Raw genomic sequence first — 20,222 nt, forward strand, 5'->3', positions numbered from 1 at the left:
TGAGAAACCGTTTGTCACATTCATAATTTCCTAGTAGAGACTTGGGGGTTTTTTTCTGCCGTTTACTCTTCCTACAACCAAGACCAAACTCCTCGGTCTCAGGTTGAATGTCGTCACTTCCAGCAACACCATCTCCCTCGTCTCCCCCACTAATACATGCACTAACGACCTTGTCCACCACCGCACGTTCCTGCAGCATCGGTGTCGGGGCATGTCCAGGGCTGATAGATTTCGTCACGGCGTTATCCTCATCCAAATTGTCATCCTCAGATGAGCTCCCATCTTGAACCACCTCAGCATGACTAACTGTAGTGCTAACACGAATCATTTCATGTCACATAAGACCTAAACCCTAAATCCTAAACCCTGAATCATAAACCCTACAACTAATCTCTTAACCCTAAATCATATACCCTTGCCCCTTGTGTTGCTAACATGGACGCCCTCATATCTAATAAATATAGTTTACGGATAATGTTTATGGTAGCTCGACCAATACTTATATTGACCAGCTAGTTCCATAAACTCGACATGTAAAAAAAGTAAACCTAATACCGTTAACCATGAACCCTGAACTGTAAACCCTCAACATACAACCCTATACCCTTCATTTTACAACCTTATGTTCTAAATTATATACCTAAACCCTAAACCCTAAACCCAAACCCAAACCATAAACCCTAAACACTAAACCCTAAACCCTTAACCGTAAACCCTAAACCCTAAACCCTTAACCGTAAACCCTAAACCCTACAAGTAATCCCTATACCCTCGCCCCTTATGTTGCTAACATGAACGCCGTCATATCAAATATTTTACGGATAATGTTTATGGTAGCTCGACCAATACTTATATTGGCCAGGTAGTTCCATAAACTCGACATGTAAAAGTAAACCCAATACCGTTAACCATAAACCCTAAACCATGAACCGTAAACCCTGAACATACAACCCTATACTCTTCATTTTACCACCTTATGCTTAAAATTATATACCTAAACCCTAAACCTTAAACCCTAAACCTTAAACCCTAAACCTTCAATCCTACAACTAATCCCTAAACCCTAAATCATAAATCATAAAGCATAAATCATATACCCTCGCCCCTTGTGTTGCTAACATGGACGCCATCAAATATAATAAATATATTTTACGGATAATGTTTATTGTAGCTCGACCAATACTTATATTGGCCAGTTAGTTCCATAAGTTCAACATGTAAAAGTAAACTTAATACCTTTAACCATAAACCCTAAACCCTGAACCGTAAACCCTCAACGTACAACCCTATACCCTTCATTTTACAACCTTATGCTGAAATTTATATACCCTAAACCCTAATCCCTAAACCCTAAACCATAAATCATATACCCTTGCCGCTTATGTTACTAACATGGACGCCCTCGAATCTAATAAATATATTGTACGAATAATATTTATCGTAACTCGACCGATACTTATATTGGCCAGCTAGTTCCACAAATTCGACACATAAAAGTAAGCCCTAAACTCTAAACTCTAAACCATAAACCCTAAACCCTAAACCCTGAACCGTAAACCCTCAACATACAACCCTATACCCTTCATTTTACAACCTTATGCTCAAAATTATATACCTAAACCCTAAACCCTAAACACTAAAATCCAGTGACTATAAAATCTTTCCGAATCCACGTCAAAGATCTCAAAATCGCCCCCGTAAGATTTTGGCTACAGAACGGTTACTTTACGTGGAAGGCTTATAGGGGTATAAATGTCTTAAACATTTGACGAAAATTTCAAAACAGTGTCGTTTGGCAGGTTGCTAAATACGCTATACTTCGTTGGTGTAGCTCCTAATTTCTCCTATTTTTTAAACAAGGGTGGTTATTAAGAAAATAAAGGTTAATTCGGTATTTTACGAACCGACCAATGTTAAAAGTTAAAACCCTTCAAGATTGGTCCGGCGGCTGTGAGAAAGGGCGTCCACGGTGTCAGGCGACGAACGGAAGTGCTTTGTGTCAATCTCTCTCGGTGATTTCTCGTAACCACGTGTCAAAGGATGTCGTCTTTGAAGCGGAAGCACGACGCCGTGGAAGATAATCTTGATGGTGGAGAAAGCGCCGAGGGTAGTGATAAGAGCAACGGTTTCTTCGATATATACGGACCTGAAGTAAACACCTTTCCCTTAAAGCTTCTTCTTAGATGATTTTGATTGATTAGGTTATTCTGATTTAGCTTCGTCTTCTCTTGGCAGGCGAAACCAGAACTCGTTTTCAACACTCCGGACATAACATTGAACTTACAAGTTAGGTTTCCAAAATGTTATAACTATTTTTTTTGGACTAATGAGAATGTAAATATTGATAATGGGTTTGAACAGGATGTTCAGGGACTTGTGACATGGGTTCTTGGTGAAGGCTACATGCCCTCGTGGGTATTCATCAAGGTATGAACCCCCAAAACAAAAAGATTGAAACTTCTTGTTGTGTATGTGTTGATGATTGAGCTTGGACCTGGCTTTGTTTTTGTATTATAAACACACATTTGCTGTCTTTACAGTTTTATTGTTAAAAGTTCTGAACTTTATATATTTTTGGGGAAGTTTGTGAGAGGTTTTATGAACAAAAAGATTGGAACTTTGTTGGGTATGTGTTGATGATTAAGCTCAGAGGTGCATTTTCTTTGTATGTGTTATTACACATATGATGTCTTTATGGTTTTATTATTACAATTTCTGAACTTTATATATTTTTGTTATGTTTTGAGGTTTTATGAACAAAAAAATTGGAACTTGTTTGTTGGGTGCGTTGATGATTGAGCTTGGAGCTGGCTTTTCTTTGTATTTGTAATTACACATATGTTGTTGTTTTTACGGTTTTATTGTTAAGAAATTCTGAAAGTTCATTTTTTGTGTAAGTATAAGTGATATTTGAAGAATATGGTTTTTGCAGAATAAGCCTCTAATTCCAAAGGTTGTCTTGCTCTACCTCCCTGGATTGGATGCAGCTTTGTACTTATCACAGTCCAAAGCACTTGCTAGCTTGAAGTCATGTTGTGGCAATCCTATACCGCTTTTAGCTTTGAGGTTGGTGTAAGTTTTGGTTTCTTCTCTTTTTTTTCTTATTATTACTGAATACTATTGTCTTAGTTTATTGTTGGTGTATAACATCTTTTGATTTTTCTTCTTTTAGCTGTGCAGTTGATGAGATGAAGACAGTCGACACAATACTTACTTGCAGGGGTAAGAAGAAGAAAACTGCTACTGGTCCAATGGAACCACCTCTGTCTAAGCCAGGTAAGTGAAAATCTTGTAACAATCCTTCTCGTAATGTAAGACACTAACATGATAACATCTTTCTATAGAAGCATGTAATCTGACTGGGAAGTCCTTCATTGAGCTCACAAAACATATACCATTCCCTGTTGCATACTACACCCTAAGTCGAAAGGAAATGGAGCAAAATGGATACAAGTTTGAGACAGGTACGAGCTCAAGCTATTTAAGATTAGCAGCTTAATCATGTGCCATTGTGTCACATCGTTTGATTATTATCTTCTTTTGTCATGCAGAGTTTGTTTCCACACTTCCTGCACCATCAGGATCATGCCCCCATGAAATTTTGGCTCTTGACTGCGAGATGGTAAGCAACTATGTTCTCTAGCCTTTTGTGATCTAATCATTTTAGCATATATGACTTGTGAGCTGATCCTTTCCTTTCTTTATGTTTCACCCTAGTGTATTACAAAGGATGGTTTTGAATTGACAAGAGTGACACTGGTTGATATAGAAGGACAAGTATCTTCTTCTTCCTTATTGTTTTAACTTTGTTAGATCTCTTCTTTACTAGTTACTAAGTTGCCATGGCAGTGCAGGTTCTACTAGATAAATTAGTCAAGCCAACAAATCATATCACAGATTACAATACAAGGTAAGCCACGCTTATATGTTTGGTTTGGTTTGGTTTGGTTTGGTTTACAATCGTAAGAGGCATTGGTATCGGTTCGCAGGTATAGTGGAATAACAGCTGAGATGATGGAAGGAGTTACAACAACCATTAGAGATATTCAGGTTTCATGAGATCCTTCCCTTAACTTTTATATACATAAATGTTAGTGAAGACTTGTAATTGTTTAGTTATAATGTTATAATAAGAGCTGTTTGCTATGTTTCAGGAAGAGTTCTTAAAGCTGGTTTTCAAAGAGACAGTACTAGTAGGACACTCTTTGGAGAATGACTTGGTTTCTATGAAGATCTCTCATGATCTGGTGATTGACACTGCAGTGCTATACAAGCATCCACGGGGTGGGACTTATAAAACAAAACTTCGGATTCTAGCGAAAAAGTTTCTCGCTAGAGAGATACAGATGTCTGAATCAGGACATGACAGCGTCGAGGATGCAAAAGCAGCCATGGATTTGGCACTAATGAAGATAAAATACGGTAAGAGATACATATTCTCAATATTTAAGAAATCTATAGGCGTTAATTAGGCCTTTTACAGGAGATTATTGATTAGGCTGGTGCCTAGACCGATTTTGAGAAAAATCAGTAATTGATTAGCCGCCTAGACCAACTTTTAGAACACTGCCTATTCTTAACCTTACTGTTTAAATATTTCTTCTTCTGTATTCTCTGAAGTGATTTATCTTCTTGGCTTCCTCTTAGGACCTGAGTTTGGTTCACCACCGGAGATGATAAGAAAGAGACTCCTCAACGTTTTGAATGAGAGCGGGAAAGCGACTTCTATTGTGGACAACATCAACATTGTGAAACGGTATGCTTCTGAGTCATCAAATGCCATTCCAGTATCTGATGATGATGAAGCACTTTCAAAGGCTATGAAAGAGGTAACGAGCAGGCGGTCACAATTTGTTTGGACACAGTTCTCGGAACTGAACACACATTTCCAGAGCAGAGCGGATGATCCAGAGAAACTAAACCCAAGACTAGCAAAAATGATCTCATTACTGACATGTAGCCATGATTCAGCCCCTGAGAAACGTCCCATGAGCAAAGTTTCAGCTGAAACGAAAGAGATATTAAAGAAAATGGATGAAAGAGTGCATGCCCTTCACGCTGCATTACCAACTAACGCAATGTTTATAGTTTGCACCGGACATGGAGACACTGCCATTGTACACAGGTTTGCATCACTCAGTTTCAATATCTTTTAAGCTTTTTAAAGAAACAGCTAATCTGATTATGTTTCCTATACTGTCTGTTTCTTGTGTGATGAAGAGTGAGGAAAACGCTGAGTGACGAGAAGAGTGAGATTGGGCTTGGCCGTGAGAAAGTTGTGAAGGTTCTTGAAGAGCTTCAAGCGCAAGCTGAAGTAGCTCTCTGTTTCGTAGGTATCAAGCAATGAAAGCGCATAACACGTGGACTCTAATTTTTTTGCATTGTATCCTTTATGAGCAACCAGCATAACATACTCTCTCGTTAGCTTGATTTCAGTATTTTAATTTTCTGATTGTATTGGTAAAAAATCTGAGATCCAAACAAACCTGAACAGAGAAACTCAAATTTTTGTATCTAATATGAGCTGTAACCATTTCGAATGGTTTACTCTATTTTTTACTCTAAAATAGAGTAATTCTATAATAGAGTTTGATTTTGCTCCAATGGTACTCTGTTTTAGAGAAGAAAATAGAGTGATGAAGTAAAAAAAAACAAGTTATTTTTTATTTGGACTAAACTTATTTTTCACTATATTATAGAGTGAGAAATAAAGTATCATTAGAGCATTTTTACTCTAAATTCTATTTTATAGTTGAAAATAGAGTGAAGTTGGAGATGCCTTAAAAATACTGAGTAGATCTTGTATTGTGGTATTATCTAAATCGAAAAGGTAGAATTTGGAATTAGTTTCTGCAATTAATATGCTAACCAAATGTTGTTTTGTTATGACACCTAAAAATATTTGAATTTGAAGTATAATTAACCGAATCTAACCTGAAAAACTAAAATATTCAAATTAGTATTTGAAATAAATATTTTAAGCTAAACACTTCATTTCATATTTTATTGTGTTATGATATCTAAAAGTATTCGAATTTGAATTATAACTATCCGAATCCAAGAACATACACAATTTGGGTTAAACCCAAAAACCCGGAAATTTGATCTGAAACCCGAACCGGTACTAGAGTTGAGCAACAGTAAAGACAATAAAACCGTGTAAAGACTCTCTGTTTCACTCGGAGGGTCTCTCAGTTGATCTGACGATCGTAACCGTTGATAAAACTTCTTTTAATCTCAGCCGTTGGATTCGATCCTCAAAATCCATAAAACCTCAAAAAAATTTCAAAAGATCTCAAGAGACGAAGAAACAAAACGAAGACGACGAGCTCCATCACACTCCGCTGTATAATGGAGAAATCCGATCACGATTCGGTTTCTAACCGTAACCATTCGCCGCGCCAATCAGATTCCTCCGTCCCCGCGGCTGCTGCGGAGGCGAAGATGGATCCTTCTAACGAGAGTGCGATCAAACAGTCCCATCCTGTTCCCGATTCGCAAGATCGGAGAGAAGAAGACTTGCCTTCTCATCCTCATACGCCGCCGTCAAGTTCCGAGAAGCAGCCATCAGCGACGCAAGACGCCACGCCGCCACAGACACTTCCGGTTCATCGGTTTGTCACGAATCTTTGATTAGTTTCTTGGTTTAAAGAAATATTAAAGTTGACCAAATTGGTTTAGCATAAACCGTGTATTATTCAACCGGTTCATCTGCAGACTCTGTAACGGAGTTAGTTAGAGTTTTTGATTTGTTTATGCAGCAATCAAGAACCGTTGACGCCACGAGGGCAACAACAGACGGAAGCTGAGTCCGATGATGATGGTACTCCGAGTAAACAGAGGCGTTGCAAGTGTAAAGCTTCAAGATGCTTGAAGCTGTAAGTGCTTCAATGTGATGGAGATTGTCAATGTCAAATCCCTAGTGACGTTTGGTTGGTTGGTTGATGTAATCTTTGTATAGGTATTGTGAATGCTTTGCGTCTGGATCGTATTGCAATGGATGCAACTGCTTGAAGTGTCAGAACACTTTGGAGAATGAGGCTGAAAGACAGGAAGCCATCAAGGCGATCTTGGAGCGTAATCCGGGTGCTTTCAAGCGCAAGATTGGTGCTAGTCCTCAGGTTTTGTCCTCTAAAAAAGGCTTTTAACTTTATACTTTGGCTACAACTTAGTTAGGAGATGGGACACCACATGCATTTGAACGGAATCAATTGTTGTTATAAACTTGTTTAGCTGAAGAAAGAAAGTGTCATGAGATGATTGTGATGTACTCATTTTATCAATTTATCCTCGAAAATGGACTTGGTAGGAGGATGTGAGCCAACTCGTGACTCTGGGAAAGCACAGCAGAGGGTGCAACTGCAAGAGATCAGGATGCCTTAAGAAGTACTGCGAGTGTTACCAGGCCAATGCCCGGTGCTCAGAGAACTGTAGATGTCGACATTGCAAGAACTTTGAAGGAAGCCAAGATATAAAACAGACAACCAATGCGACTGTTGATCTCGCCATCGACCTTCCTCAATCAAGAAAGATCAAGGCAGCTTCACATTCAGTAGCAGATAGAGGTTCATCTGCGTTTCCACACGTCCAAGACCAGACGGTAAACCCCTTTGTGTTTGATGTGATGGTTCTCATGCTCTTTAGCTTCACTTTGTGCGTTTAATGCATAGTTTCTTTGTGTGTGTGTTTCTTGTTCAAACTAGGTGAATTACGTTGTAAGGAATGGTGACACTTCTTTATTCGCAGTCCCTAACAACAGAGTGGTATCGGGATCTACCGCACCTACTTACAGTTACAGGTTAGTGATATCAAATCCTTCCTCTGTATGATATGGACATTCGAAACTACAGTGATACCATCTTAAGGTTTTGTCTGGTTGTTGACTTGTATAGGTCCTCACAGTCAGATACTAACCAGCTGCGCCATGCCAAAGAGCTATGCTCACTTTTGGTCTCAAAATCGATGGAGGTAGCAAATAAAATGTCAGGTACAGACAAAAAGAGGAAAGCCGAGAAAGACTCTTCACTTGATTCAGCTCAGAGAGATGCTAATGTGATGAATGACTCTCCAGATTGTGTCCTTGACGCTGGTAGAATGAACGAGAAACTTATGTCTCCAGCAACACGCGCATTGATGTGTGATGAAGAACCTGTGACCATATCAGAGAAAGAGGCATCAGTGAGAGTGAGAACAAGCCAAGAGAAAGAAGACACAGACACAAGCTCGGAGGTTTACGCAGAACAAGAAAATCAGATCTTGTCAAACTTCAGGGACCATCTTATGCAGCTCTTTAACCGTGGGAGCATAAATGGTAAGCTGATATTTTTGCTTGAGAGATCATATCCTTTGTGCATAAATTTAGAGCGAGGAGATGTGTTTGGTTTTGCAGGAACAAACATCCAAAAGGCCAACACAGATCCGAGTAGAAAGGAACCAGAGGATGAAGAGCAGAGCCATGGAGACTCAAGTTTGGGTTCTTAGGGAACTTCTGTGACAAAACTTTAGCATCTAACTCTTTTTGTAACATATGATCATGTGACATTGTTCTAAAAGTTGTATAGGAAGATCAGACTAGTTCCTTCTGGTCAAATATAACTTCTTTTTGACTAGCTACTGATTAGTAAGAAATTCAATTCATTTGATTTTGTCAATACAATAAATGTGCCTTTCACAAACCCAGCACGAAAACACCTCAAAAAAAATTGTGGTTTGTGTAGGTTTTATAAAAGAGTGGTTGAAAACTCTTTTACGTTCGGTATGAGCAACATATGCCATGTTTTGGAGGTTTATGCTTTTTTGAACTCACCACATACTTTTTTTTTTTTTTTTTTTTTTTTTATAAACAGGAGGTTCAATGGCGACACGTAACCCGCACGTGGTTTCCGTTTGCCCGAAGACCCGTGATCCGCACGTGGTTTCCGATTGCCAACCATCTAATCCCCCTGGCCCGGAACCAGCCGACACTAATATCCATTATCCAAGGATCCAGCACCAACGCCGCGTTAACTTTAAACTTGGGGAGGGCGTAAAGCATTCCGTGGCCACATGAGGTATTCGAACTCGGGTCCGTATTGGTGGAAGTAACTACCTCAAGACCACTAGCCCACCATCCCATGGTTCACCACATACACTAGTCCCAAAAATCTAATTTGTCTTATACAACAATGGACATGCACCAGTAGAAATAGTAGTGTATTCATCTTGTCATCCTCTATACAAAAGCAGAAAGATACATTTTTCTTTTCTTTTTACAAGAAGAAAGAGGATAAAAAAGAGAGATATGAATATGACTTCCTTATGTCGACAATTTTACCCTACTTAACAATATCACAGATAATCATAAAAAATGTGTTGGGAGTAAAGTACGGGCTATATATATCTAGAATTAAACAATAATAAATATTAAAAATGGTTTTTGGAATTAAGAATATAAATCAAGAAAATGTTTAATATATATATTTTGGAACATTAAAACATCACTAGTTATTTTTGCTATTTAAAAAATTAAACAAAACAAAATGTAGAGTATAAATATTTTAAAAATATAAAAAAGAGAAAATTTTATATCAAAATTTTAAAATATCATATAAATTAATATATTTTTGAAACGTTAAATAAATAAAAAGAAGAAAGATGATGTATAAAATAAAGTGGCTTCACTAACAGAAACAAAACGTTCACTAAAACACGTAGACAAAAGCCATAACCAACAATAAGTCAATAAGCACTTAAGCAGGTAGGTAGCAAATTGTTCGGCACTGAACGTGCTGCGTGCATCCTAGCCACACTAACATAATAAAAACAGAACATCCAAATCTGTTTCCTCGGAACGATCACCGGACTACATGGAAACGTTGAGTAACGAAACCAATGAGCTCAGATCGGAGTTTCTCCACATTCTTCCATGTCAACGATTATCCAAAGGTTACAATATCTTCTCTTTTAATATTTGCATCTTTCCTCATTACTCATCTCTGTAGATTTTATCTCTTGCAGTTCTTGTAAAGAACTGTCTATTATTTCTTCTTGTTTCCAATCTCCTAATCACCGGAGCTATGGAAACGCACGAAGCTGTTGACTTTCGATCTGAGTTTCTCCGAGTTCTTCTTAGTCGACGATTAGGCCAAGGTTCATTTAATGATTCTATTATTAAGAAACCTTCTTTTTAAAAAAATTCTCTTCATAACCACAGATTAAATGATTAACTTCCTTTTTTTTAATGATTAACTTCCTTAATTAACTTCCAAAACTTGATTAAATATTTGGGAACCTTATGCATCCAGTTCCATTGGTAGCTGAGTGTTCAAAGCCAGTGGCCAATCCTATCTTTCAAAGTGCTATTCCATCTACAGCAGTGAGATATTATTATTCTTCAATCTTTTTTTAGCTTACATATATTTAATATTTATAAAAAGAAAATTCATTATCTTCATTACCAAACCAACCAGGCACTAGAGTCTTGTCCAAAGGAACATATTGATAACTTTAAAGAGATGCTTAAAGAGGAAAATATTCATTTACACACTGAGGTAATTTATTTATTACACGCCCCTTTCTCTTTCTGATAATTTTTCTATGTCCTCAGATGTTGTTTCTGTAATGGAACAAGGCTGGAGAGCAAGGACGATTGCCTTTGCTTATTTTAAGCTTGAAGAAGAAGAGTGAAGAAAGAAGACCAGCTGTTGTGTTTATGCATGGCACAAGCGCAAACAAAGAATGGTTAAGGCCATGGCTTGAAGTAAAATCAATATTACATTTTAACTTGTACTTTTTGATTTCTTATGTACTTAAAGTTGAAACAAGTTGCTTGGTTTGCTTCTTAAGGCATATGCTTCAAGGGGATATGTAGCCATTGGTTTAGACTCTCGCTACCATGGTGAAAGAGCTGACTCCAAAACTGCCTATCAAGATGTAAAGTCTTTGTTTATCATTCATCTGGATGTTTTATTAGTCTACTAAGTTCTGACATGGTGGTTTTGGTGTAAATTTCAATACAGGCTCTCGTATCGTCTTGGAAAAATGGAAACACAATGCCATTTATCTTTGATACTGTAAGAATATTACTTCCATTTTAGCTGCATTTTTTGGTTCCTTTAGAATGTAATAAGACCCATGACCGGTGGCATAGCCTAATCATATATGCTGTCTCCAAAATCTTAAAGAACTAATATACATATAACTTTTATGGTATCAGATTGTAAAAATAGCTATCAAGATTAACACCAAAATGTTTATAGGCTCTTAAATTTTGGGACCCCCCTGGTAAAACATTATTATTACTGCATCTACTATTGTTGATGTTTTGTTTTTCAGGTCTGGGATTTGATCAAGCTAGCTGAATATCTTACTCAGAGGGAAGATATAGACCCGAAAAGGATAGGAATCACCGGTATTTCTCTAGGAGGTCAGTCATGGAACAAAATTGAGTACCAGGATTTGTAGCCTTTGGTATTACTACATTACTAAACTCTCCTCATTGTAAAAAAATTCAAACACAGGGATGCATGCTTGGTTTGCTGCTGCAGTTGACACCCGCTATTCCGTGGCTGCTCCTTTGATCGGTGTTCAGGTGCCATCTTATCCGTGGCTATTCTTTTCTCTTAACCATATACCAATAAGCAACACTGCAACTACGTGGACTGGACTGATCTGTTTGAATATGCATTCACATTTAGAAGAGACTTAAAGTTTATAAAAAGTTAGGTATGTTGGTCAGGGATTTAGATGGGCAATAGACAATGATGCCTGGCAAGCAAGAGTAAACAGTTTAAAACCTGTATTTGAAGGTCACATTCTGAACAAACATAGATATGAATTAAGAGTATTAAGTATGATGATTTATAGTCCCTCTGATATTCTTTAATGCTTTCAGAAGCAAGGATTGATATGAGAAAGAGTGAAATCGACAAAGAAGTGGTAGAAAAGGTAGGTAAGAAGAATGACAGTGACTATAATTACGGATTGCGACTGAATGATTTGTTTGTAATGAAACAGGTGTGGGACAGAATAGCTCCTGGCCTAGCCTCTCAGTTTGATGCGCCTTACTCGGTACCAGTGATTGCACCACGCCCTCTTTACCTCCTTAACGGTGAGCACAGTGTACTCTATGTATGGCTCATTATTAACCAACTTAAAAAGAAAAAAAATTACTTAGAATTAATATCATTTGCAGGCGCTGAGGATCCTCGCTGTCCTCTTGGTGGACTAGTTGTTCCGTTAGAGAGAGCTAAGAAGGCTTATAACAAAACTGCATCTCCTGGAAACTTCAAGGTACATCACTGATCTGATCTTATAGTTCTAATGCAAACCAGATACAATGATCTGAAAGTCTTTTGGTGTTTGAGAGAGCAGTTCGCAGCAGAAGATGGAGTTGGACACACAGTGACGAGTTTCATGATCAAAGAATCATCAGATTGGTTTGACAAGTTCCTTAAAAAAGAAAACATGACTTCTCATTAAAACTAAGGCACAAGACCATATGTAACATCAATAAAAATGTAAACTAATAAATGCATGTCCATAAGAGACATCTCAAAACTTTGGTTATGACATGCATATCAATTAAGCAGAGAGGTGAAGGTTGTAAGAAATAACAAGACTGTAAACTAGAGAGATAAACTGAAGCTTTTCATTTTATTGATTTTGCTTAAGTTCTGTTACAATGTAGAGAGATCTATTTATACTAAATGATGAAACCCTAGAGTACTCCTTGCTGTCAATTAGGGGTCCTCTCCTTCATTGGATTCCAGTGCATGATAGCGATTCCTTAGTGTCATTGGACAAGGTTCAGAACCGTACAATGCAGGACCACAAGCTTTGTCCTTTTCTCTCTTCTTGACTTCACTCTTCAAAGTCACCGTTGGCGGTTTCAGTGTCTGGATGGGCTTCGTTTCTGTTTGACTTAAGCCCACTCCGTGTCTTGTGAAGCTTGTCTCAGCCCATGGAGCTTTGTGTATTTCCAGACTTTCACTTAATCTCAATGCTCTGTTCTTTTCCTCTGTTTCAGACTCTGTTCTCTCTTTTGGCTTCCATATCTTCTTCACCTTCTCAGTTATGTCTACAAAGGTAGCACAGACAAAATCTTTCATTCCAGCTTGATGCGGTCCATGTCGTTTATCACACCTTCAAGCTTCACAACGAGAACAAAAAAAACAGTTAGATTCTTATCATGTCATTAAGTATGGATGTTTGTGCATACCTTTGCAATCTGCCGCAAGAAGAAATCGCCGTACTGTTTTGTGGGTTTTGTTTCAACAACGTCCATCATGTCCTGCAGTTTTTCACCATCTTTAGATTTACTTCTGAAACCAAAAGCACTAATGAACTTGAGATATGGAAAGAGTAGGAAAAACATACATCATTTATGTCGAAATCAATGTCTGCATTGGAGATGATCTTCCCATCAGAACCAACTGAATGAGTCTTGTGCTTGTATGTCAACAATATGGTCCTGCATTTTAATTAGTACATGTCAAAGACAAATAAAAACACATTGCTGAGACACTTTTAGTTAGGCATGCGGTTATTAACCGAACCTGTCAAACCGAACCAAAATGTTCGCTTTTCGGTTCAAATCGGTTAGGAGGTTTGGATTGATTTGGCAATTAAAAAAAATTCAGCTTTCAGTTCTGTTTGGTATCGATTAATTCGGTTTCTCGAAAAAAAATAACTGAACTATATCATCCTAAACAAAACTCTGAACCGAACTAACCAGAAATAATCTACCTTAACCAAATTTTTTAACAAATTTAAACTGAAATTTAACCGAATTCCAAAAAATTTGGTAGAAATTTTGAAACGAACTAACGAAATTTTTTCGAGTTTAGCAGAACCAACTAACCGAGAATTCCAAGCTAACCAAACCCACTTTTAGTAAAATATATATGCACATGGTTCCTCACCTTAGAGTTGGTTCATCAACTTCCATGTAGTTTGCGAGCTTACCAAGAGAAATGGAGGAGTAGACTTTAAGGAACGTCCTCACTCCTGACAACAGCTGCTGCTGCTTCACCTCATAAAGGAACATCTTCAGCTGAAGCCTGTATGCATCCTGAGAGACGCCACCGCCAAAAAAGTTAAAACTCTTAAGAACACACAACTCCTCATAGTCATTAAACTTTAGTTAACTCCTCATAGTCATTAAACTTTAGTTAGTACCTGATTGTAATTGACAAGAGGCTCCTCAAACTTGGTGCAGAAGGGGTGATAGACTTGGGGCACGCATAAAAGAAGAGCTCATCATAAACACCAAATGCCTCATCGTTAAACCTCTGCATCCTCATCATCTTCTCACCATACTTCTCTCGCAACTGAGAGTTGACAGACTCGTCAACAAGTTTTGTCTGCGGGCAGAAAGAGATACAGACCGCAAGTAATGCATACATTTTCTCGTTCTTCTTCAGTAATTGCTCATACTGCAGTGACTTTTGGTGGTACTGCTTTGTCTTGTAGATGTAGAGGAGAATGTTGTTGAATTCACGAACCGCATCTATATACCTGCCACAGTTTTGCCCCAATCATAATATAATTACAAACATGCACCTAATGAGAAAATGTTAAATAAAATCAGTGTTCTAAAAATCGGTCTGTGAATCAGACCTAGACGAAATGATTTTTCTAGAACCAATTTTAATCGGTCTAGTTTGCAAATCAGACCTAGATGAAACAATTTTTCTAGAATGATTTTTTTTAAATCAGTCTAGCCACCTGCCTGATCAATATAAAGCGCATAACTACCGCCTAGCAATTTCTTGAACATTGAATAAAAGTGTACCTTGGCAACATAAGGTTGGCAAATCCATAGTGATATATAGTTGCAATATGGCATCCAATGACACTGGTGTAAACACCTTGCTGAGTAATATCAATAGGCTGCAACCATTTCAAACCAGAATGGTAATCTCCCAGCAGGGAATGAACACGCAACAGACCAACGATGCTGAAGTAACCAGGGACCTTCAACACGTTGCTTCCACCACTGAAATCATACCCATCAGTGGCAGTGAACTGCTCAAGACCTTCCTTCTCTTGCTCCAGAATATTGACGATGTTAGACTTCTCCACAAGTGCTTGCAAGAAGTTGAGCACTCCATACACATTCCACGCCTGAGATAGTTACATTGAAGCTTAAGCTACCTTAACATTCATTAATTTATTTCCCCTTTCTCTTTCTGATAATTTTTCTATGTCCTAAGATCTTGTTTCTGTAGTGGAACAAGGCTGGAGAGCAAGGAAGATTGCCTTTGCTTATTTTAAGCTTGAAGAAGAAGAGTGAAGAAAGAAGACCAGCTGTTGTGTTTATGCATGGCACAAGGGCAAACAAAGAATGGTTAAGGCCATGGCTTGAGGTAAAATCAAAATAACATTTTAACTTGTACTTTTTGATTTCTTATATACTTAAAGTTGAAACAAGTTGCTTGGTTTGCTTCTTAAGGCATATGCTTCACGGGGATATGTAGCCATTGGTTTAGACTCTCGCTACCATGGGGAAAGAGCTGACTCCAAAACCGCCTATCAAGATGTAAGTCATTGTTTATGATTCATCATCAACTAGTGATCATTCTTTAGTCTTTTGAGATCTAACATTGTGGTTTTGGTGTATATTTCAATGCAGGCTCTTATTTCATCTTGGAAAAAAGGAGACACAATGCCTTTTATCTTTGATACTGTAAGAACATTACTCCCATTTTGCTCCATTTTTTTTTTGTTTCACTTTAGAATGTAAGACTCATGACCGGTGGCATAGCCTAATCATATATACTATCTCCAAAACTTTGAAAAACTAATATACATACGTTTTATGGTCTCAGGTTGTAAAAATAATTATTAAGATTATCACCAAAATGTTAATAGTCTCTTAAATTTCAGGATTAAATCTCAGGACCGACTCTGGTAAAACATTATTATTGCATCTAATTATTGATGTTGATGTTTTTGTTTTTCAGGTCTGGGATTTGATCAAACTAGCTGAATATCTCACTCAGAGGAAAGATATAGATCCACAAAGGATAGGAATCACCGGTATTTCCTAGGAGGTCAGTCACAAAAGAAAGTACCATGAGTTGTAGCTTTTGGTATTAATACATTACTAACTGCTCATTTTGAAATCAAATACAGGAATGCATGCTTGGTTTGCTGCTGCAGTTGACACCCGCTATTCAGTAGCTGCCCCTTTGATCGGTGTTCAGGTGCCCAAGTTATCCTTGGTTGATGTTTTCTTTTCTCTTAACCAAATACTTATAAGCATCGCCGCAACTACGTGGACTATACTGATTTGTAAGAGGATGGTTTTCTACTTGAGAAGATTCTTCAAGTTTATAAAAATATTTGCATGTTGGTCAGGGATTTAGATGGGCGATAGACAATGATGCTTGGCAAGCAAGAGTCGACAGTTTAAAACATGTATTTGAAGGTCACACTCTGAATAAAGGCTTTCGCCCATTGCCGAAAATTCCCCACTGCTGCCTCCCGTAGGAGTCTAGGCCGTGTCTCAGTCCTTAGATATGAATTAAGGTTATTAAGTATAAGGATTTCAATTCTTTTAATTTTATTTTATGGTTTCAGAAGCAAGGATTGACATGGGAAAGAACGAAATCGACAAAGAAGTGGTCGAGAAGGTAAGAAGCATAACAGTCATGTTGGACTCTCTGTTATCTTATTAGTACGATATTGTCCATTTTGGGCCTTACGCAAGCCCGCATGGTTTTATTTTTTGGTTTCCTTCCCAAAAAGCCTCGTACTATTAGAGTTGGACAGCTTTTTATATATTAGACTCTTTTTGTCCAATTCTCCAATGTCGGACTTAGTTTGTTATATCACATTCTCCCCTTCAAACTAAGGATCACATTCATCTCGTGTCCCACAACTGACTTCCAGGATCTTTTGACTTGATCTCTGCCACACACACCTCCCAATCCTAACTCGATGGGTCCCGTTCCTATTCGAAGGGTATTTTGGTGTTCTTGCAGATTTCTCGCCAACCGCTCTGATATACGCAAGCCCGCATGGTTTTATTTTTTGGTTTCCTTCCCAAAAAGCCTCGTACTATTAGAGTTGGACAGCTTTTTATATATTAGACTCTTTTTGTCCAATTCTCCAATGTCGGACTTAGTTTGTTATATCACATTCTCCCCTTCAAACTAAGGATCACATTCATCTCGTGTCCCACAACTGACTTCCAGGATCTTTTGACTTGATCTCTGCCACACACACCTCCCAATCCTAACTCGATGGGTCCCGTTCCTACTCGAAGGGTATTTTGGTCTTCTTGCAGATTTCTCGTCAACCGCTCTGATACCAATTGTTGGGATTGTTAAACCCATGTCCAACTCTCTATTATCTGATTAGTACGATATTGTCCACTTTGGGCCTTAGAGGCAAGCCCGCATGGATTTACTTTTGGTTTTCTTCCCAAAAGGCCTCGTACTATTAGAGTTGGACAACTCTTTATTTATTAGACTCTTTTTGTCTAATTCTCCAATCTGGGACTTAGTTTGTTATATCACAAGTCACTATAACAATGCGACTCAAGTGATTGGTTTGTAATTGTTTACATTAAAATTAAACAGCTCCTGGTCTAGTCTCTCAGTTTGATGCAGCCTACTCGGTACCAGTCACCGCTCCACGCCCTCTTTACCTCCTTAAGGGTGAGAGCACAGTCTTACTACAGTATGGCTCATTATCTACCGACACACAAAGAACAAAAATACTTACATGCTTCGCCGGATTCCATTTGCAGGCGCTAAGGATCCTCGCTGTCCTCTTGGTGGACTAGTGGTTCCGTTGAAGAGAGCTAAGAAAGCTTATAAGAAAACTGCATCTCCTAGAAACTTCAAGGTACATCACTGATCTAATCCTTCAGTCTATAGTTATAATGTAACCAGATACAGTGATCTGATAAGTGTTTTGGTGTCTGGTTCGAGAGAGCAGTTCGTGGCAGAAAAGGGAGTTGGACACACAGTGACCAGTTTTATGATCAAAGAATCATCAGACTGGTTTGACAAGTTCCTTAAACAAGGAAACATGACTTCTAAGTAAAACTGGGGCACATGACCATATGTCGCAGCAAAATAAAATTGTAACCAATAGATGCATGTTCAAGCCATGTCAAAACTTTGAACAAAAAAAAAGACATCTCAAAACTTTGGCTCCAAGTATATGTATGGTTAAATAAAAACATGAAATGCATATCAATTCAGTAGAGAGGTGAAGGTAGCACAGGCAAAATCTTTCATTCCAGCTTGATGCGGTCCATGTCGTTTATTACAGTTGGATTTTTTTCTTTTGAAACACCAAACAGTTGGATTCTTATCATATAGTAAAACCTTTATAATTTAATAACGCTGAGACTTTAAAATTTTATTAATTTATAGAGATATTAATTTAAAAAAGTTTTCTTATTTAGATTTTTTATTTTAAAGTATATTTATTCTAAGATAAGAAAATTAATTTGATTTTAGTGTATAAGACATTAGTTGTTATTTTTTGAAATTTGATATTTATATTAATTTTATTAAATTATGTGGTGTATATAATATATATTGCATAGAACTTAAATGTGGTTTTAAATCTAATATTACTAAATCTCATCAAAAATATATTAAGTATTAAGTAAATATAAAGATAATTCAATTGTGAATATAAAACAAACAATATAATAATAGGCTCTTACTTATATAAAATATGTATACATATAAATTATTAATTTATAATTTTAATGGGACCATATATTTACATATAATTTTTAAAAATTATTTTTTATTATTTTATTGATTTGTGTCAAATTTTGAACCGGTCCAAGTTGGGACCAGTGAAATTTATTAATTTATAGAGATTGTTAATTTATAAATTATTAATTTATAAAGGTTCTACTTGTATATGTCAAAGAAAAAAAGTAGTGAGACACTTTTAGTTAAGCATGATGTTATTAACCGAACCTGCCAAACCGCGGTTTTCAGTTCATTTTTCGGTAACCGGTTAATTCGGTTTTCTCAACAAACAAAAAAATTAGCCAAACTATACCAATCTTAACCAAAATCTGAACCAAATTAACCAAGCTAACTGATCAATGACTCCCCAGATTGTGTCCTTGATGCTGTTAGAATGGACGAGAAACCAATGTGTCCAGCAACACTTGCATTGATGTGTGATGATGAACATGTGAACATATCAGGGAAAGAGACATCGGCCCGAGTGAGAACAAGCCAAGAGAAAGAAGAAAATGAGACAAGCTTGGAGGTTTACGTAGAACAAGAAAAGCTGATCTTGTCATCCTTCAGGGACCATCTTGTTGAACTGAAGAGAAGATGGAGCTTGTACAATAATAGGGCAAGCTCTAGAAGATGTCAAGAAGAGTTCAATCAAGCTTCAGAGGTGTTCTGAAGTAGTTATCTTGTGAAGATAAGTCTAGGAAAGACTTAGACTGATCATGTGAAGGCTTTGGAGGAGTTAGAGAGAAGATGGTCCAAGGTGCAATTATAGGGCGGCCTTGTACGGCCTGGTACGGCCAAGGGTGAACCAAAAGAGATGGTGGATCGACCAAAGAAGTGAGAAAGAGTGTTGGGCAAATATAGGGCGAGTGGTACGGACAGGAGGTCCGTACCATCGACCGTACTGCCAATCATCTCGCCCACACATCCGGTTTAAGCAATGTTGAAGAAGTGCAAAGTCTGGGCGTGCTTATCTTGGCTATGAGGACCGTTGGGAGCTACAGGAAACAAAGGGAATATCCCTTAGGATCAGAGTGGTCCAAGAGACAGGCTGGAAAGAGAAAAGCACTTTACCTTTCCAGCCACCTTTCCACACGAGTCCATCTTAGCCTTTCATTCAAAAACGGATCAATCCCACCTTCCATTCAGTCAAGGCACGACCACACTTTCCAGCTAGCGTCAAGACCAGTCTACTCTCATCCTAGCCATTCAATCTATCATTTATTTACAGCCTTAGGATGTAGGGTTTATGAGTGTAATGTAAAGGCATATAAAAGCCTTGTATATGTGATTGTAAACACTTAAGTGAGTTAGGGGGAAACCCTTCTCCTTCATATTCTGGTTACTAATCTCTCAGTCTCTAAGTCTCTTGTTCTTGTTCTTAGTCTCTCATACTCATATAATCTGTCTCCTTAATCCCTCTATTAAATCGCCATAAACAAATCCTTATCTCTCTCCATTGGAGTTGTTTCACACACAAACACAACCAGAGATGAGAACTCTATAAATCTCACA

The 20,222-nt window shown here is 37.7% G+C and overlaps 4 protein-coding genes across 6 annotated transcripts; all 4 read left to right on the plus strand.

The window, feature by feature from the left end:
- Window positions 1-1,894: 1,894 nt before the first annotated feature.
- LOC106327242 (small RNA degrading nuclease 5-like) lies at window positions 1,895-5,547 on the plus strand. Of its 2 annotated transcripts, none has more exons than XM_013765344.1 (13): window positions 1,895-2,151; window positions 2,236-2,286; window positions 2,362-2,427; window positions 2,933-3,072; window positions 3,173-3,276; window positions 3,345-3,464; window positions 3,552-3,622; window positions 3,718-3,777; window positions 3,855-3,910; window positions 3,990-4,050; window positions 4,155-4,422; window positions 4,648-5,125; window positions 5,221-5,547. In XM_013765344.1, the coding sequence occupies exons 1-13, from the start codon at window positions 2,041-2,043 to the stop codon at window positions 5,345-5,347; spliced, it is 1,713 nt and encodes a 570-aa protein (XP_013620798.1). In that variant the 5' UTR covers window positions 1,895-2,040; the 3' UTR covers window positions 5,348-5,547. The 2 variants fall into 2 exon arrangements, with proteins under 2 accessions (XP_013620798.1, XP_013620799.1); XM_013765345.1 differs by having other exon boundaries at window positions 2,933-3,066.
- A 763-nt stretch (window positions 5,548-6,310) lies between these two features.
- LOC106327244 (protein tesmin/TSO1-like CXC 7) lies at window positions 6,311-8,610 on the plus strand. 2 transcript variants are annotated; one of them, XM_013765347.1, is made up of 8 exons: window positions 6,311-6,614; window positions 6,762-6,878; window positions 6,962-7,121; window positions 7,310-7,600; window positions 7,704-7,798; window positions 7,893-7,987; window positions 8,072-8,311; window positions 8,390-8,610. In XM_013765347.1, exons 1-8 carry the CDS (start codon window positions 6,352-6,354, stop codon window positions 8,479-8,481), a joined length of 1,353 nt encoding a protein of 450 aa, XP_013620801.1. In that variant the 5' UTR covers window positions 6,311-6,351; the 3' UTR covers window positions 8,482-8,610. The 2 variants fall into 2 exon arrangements, with proteins under 2 accessions (XP_013620801.1, XP_013620800.1); XM_013765346.1 differs by having other exon boundaries at window positions 7,893-8,311.
- A 1,078-nt stretch (window positions 8,611-9,688) lies between these two features.
- LOC106327245 (putative hydrolase YtaP) lies at window positions 9,689-12,654 on the plus strand. Its single transcript, XM_013765349.1, has 14 exons — window positions 9,689-9,924; window positions 9,997-10,128; window positions 10,284-10,354; window positions 10,449-10,529; window positions 10,610-10,738; window positions 10,825-10,911; window positions 10,998-11,051; window positions 11,314-11,404; window positions 11,499-11,569; window positions 11,717-11,786; window positions 11,873-11,925; window positions 11,995-12,088; window positions 12,173-12,270; window positions 12,352-12,654. The coding sequence occupies exons 1-14, from the start codon at window positions 9,846-9,848 to the stop codon at window positions 12,457-12,459; spliced, it is 1,218 nt and encodes a 405-aa protein (XP_013620803.1). The 5' UTR covers window positions 9,689-9,845; the 3' UTR covers window positions 12,460-12,654.
- Window positions 12,655-15,209: 2,555 nt separating this feature from the next.
- On the plus strand, window positions 15,210-18,036 carry LOC106323105 (putative hydrolase YtaP; the record flags this gene model as incomplete). The annotated part of the gene is made up of 10 exons (XM_013761274.1): window positions 15,210-15,347; window positions 15,434-15,520; window positions 15,614-15,667; window positions 15,945-16,029; window positions 16,111-16,187; window positions 16,342-16,411; window positions 16,564-16,626; window positions 17,562-17,645; window positions 17,738-17,835; window positions 17,929-18,036. Coding segments are annotated over 10 exons (864 nt in total), but the record flags the coding sequence as incomplete, so codon positions are not given.
- Window positions 18,037-20,222: the final 2,186 nt, after the last annotated feature.

The sequence above is a fragment of the Brassica oleracea genome, chromosome C2 (assembly GCF_000695525.1).
Source record: "Brassica oleracea var. oleracea cultivar TO1000 chromosome C2, BOL, whole genome shotgun sequence".
In the NCBI taxonomy this organism is placed as follows: domain Eukaryota; kingdom Viridiplantae; phylum Streptophyta; class Magnoliopsida; order Brassicales; family Brassicaceae; genus Brassica; species Brassica oleracea.

What these genes read in the sequence shown, in the direction of transcription:
- LOC106327242 (XM_013765344.1), top strand. Translation starts at nt 2,041, where the DNA reads ATGTCGTCTTTGAAGCGGAAGCACGACGCCGTGGAAGATAATCTTGAT. An exon ending in TCGATATATACGGACCTGAA is followed by an intron (nt 2,152 to 2,235) that starts GTAAACACCTTT and finishes TTCTCTTGGCAG; the next exon opens with GCGAAACCAGAACTCGTTTT. An exon ending in GACACTGCCATTGTACACAG is followed by an intron (nt 5,126 to 5,220) that starts GTTTGCATCACT and finishes TGTGTGATGAAG; the next exon opens with AGTGAGGAAAACGCTGAGTG.
- LOC106327244 (XM_013765346.1), top strand. Translation starts at nt 6,352, where the DNA reads ATGGAGAAATCCGATCACGATTCGGTTTCTAACCGTAACCATTCGCCG. An exon ending in AGATTGGTGCTAGTCCTCAG is followed by an intron (nt 7,122 to 7,309) that starts GTTTTGTCCTCT and finishes TGGACTTGGTAG; the next exon opens with GAGGATGTGAGCCAACTCGT. An exon ending in TAACCGTGGGAGCATAAATG is followed by an intron (nt 8,312 to 8,389) that starts GTAAGCTGATAT and finishes TTGGTTTTGCAG; the next exon opens with GAACAAACATCCAAAAGGCC.
- LOC106327245 (XM_013765349.1), top strand. Translation starts at nt 9,846, where the DNA reads ATGGAAACGTTGAGTAACGAAACCAATGAGCTCAGATCGGAGTTTCTC. An exon ending in ATGTCAACGATTATCCAAAG is followed by an intron (nt 9,925 to 9,996) that starts GTTACAATATCT and finishes TATCTCTTGCAG; the next exon opens with TTCTTGTAAAGAACTGTCTA. An exon ending in TTTAAAACCTGTATTTGAAG is followed by an intron (nt 11,787 to 11,872) that starts GTCACATTCTGA and finishes TAATGCTTTCAG; the next exon opens with AAGCAAGGATTGATATGAGA.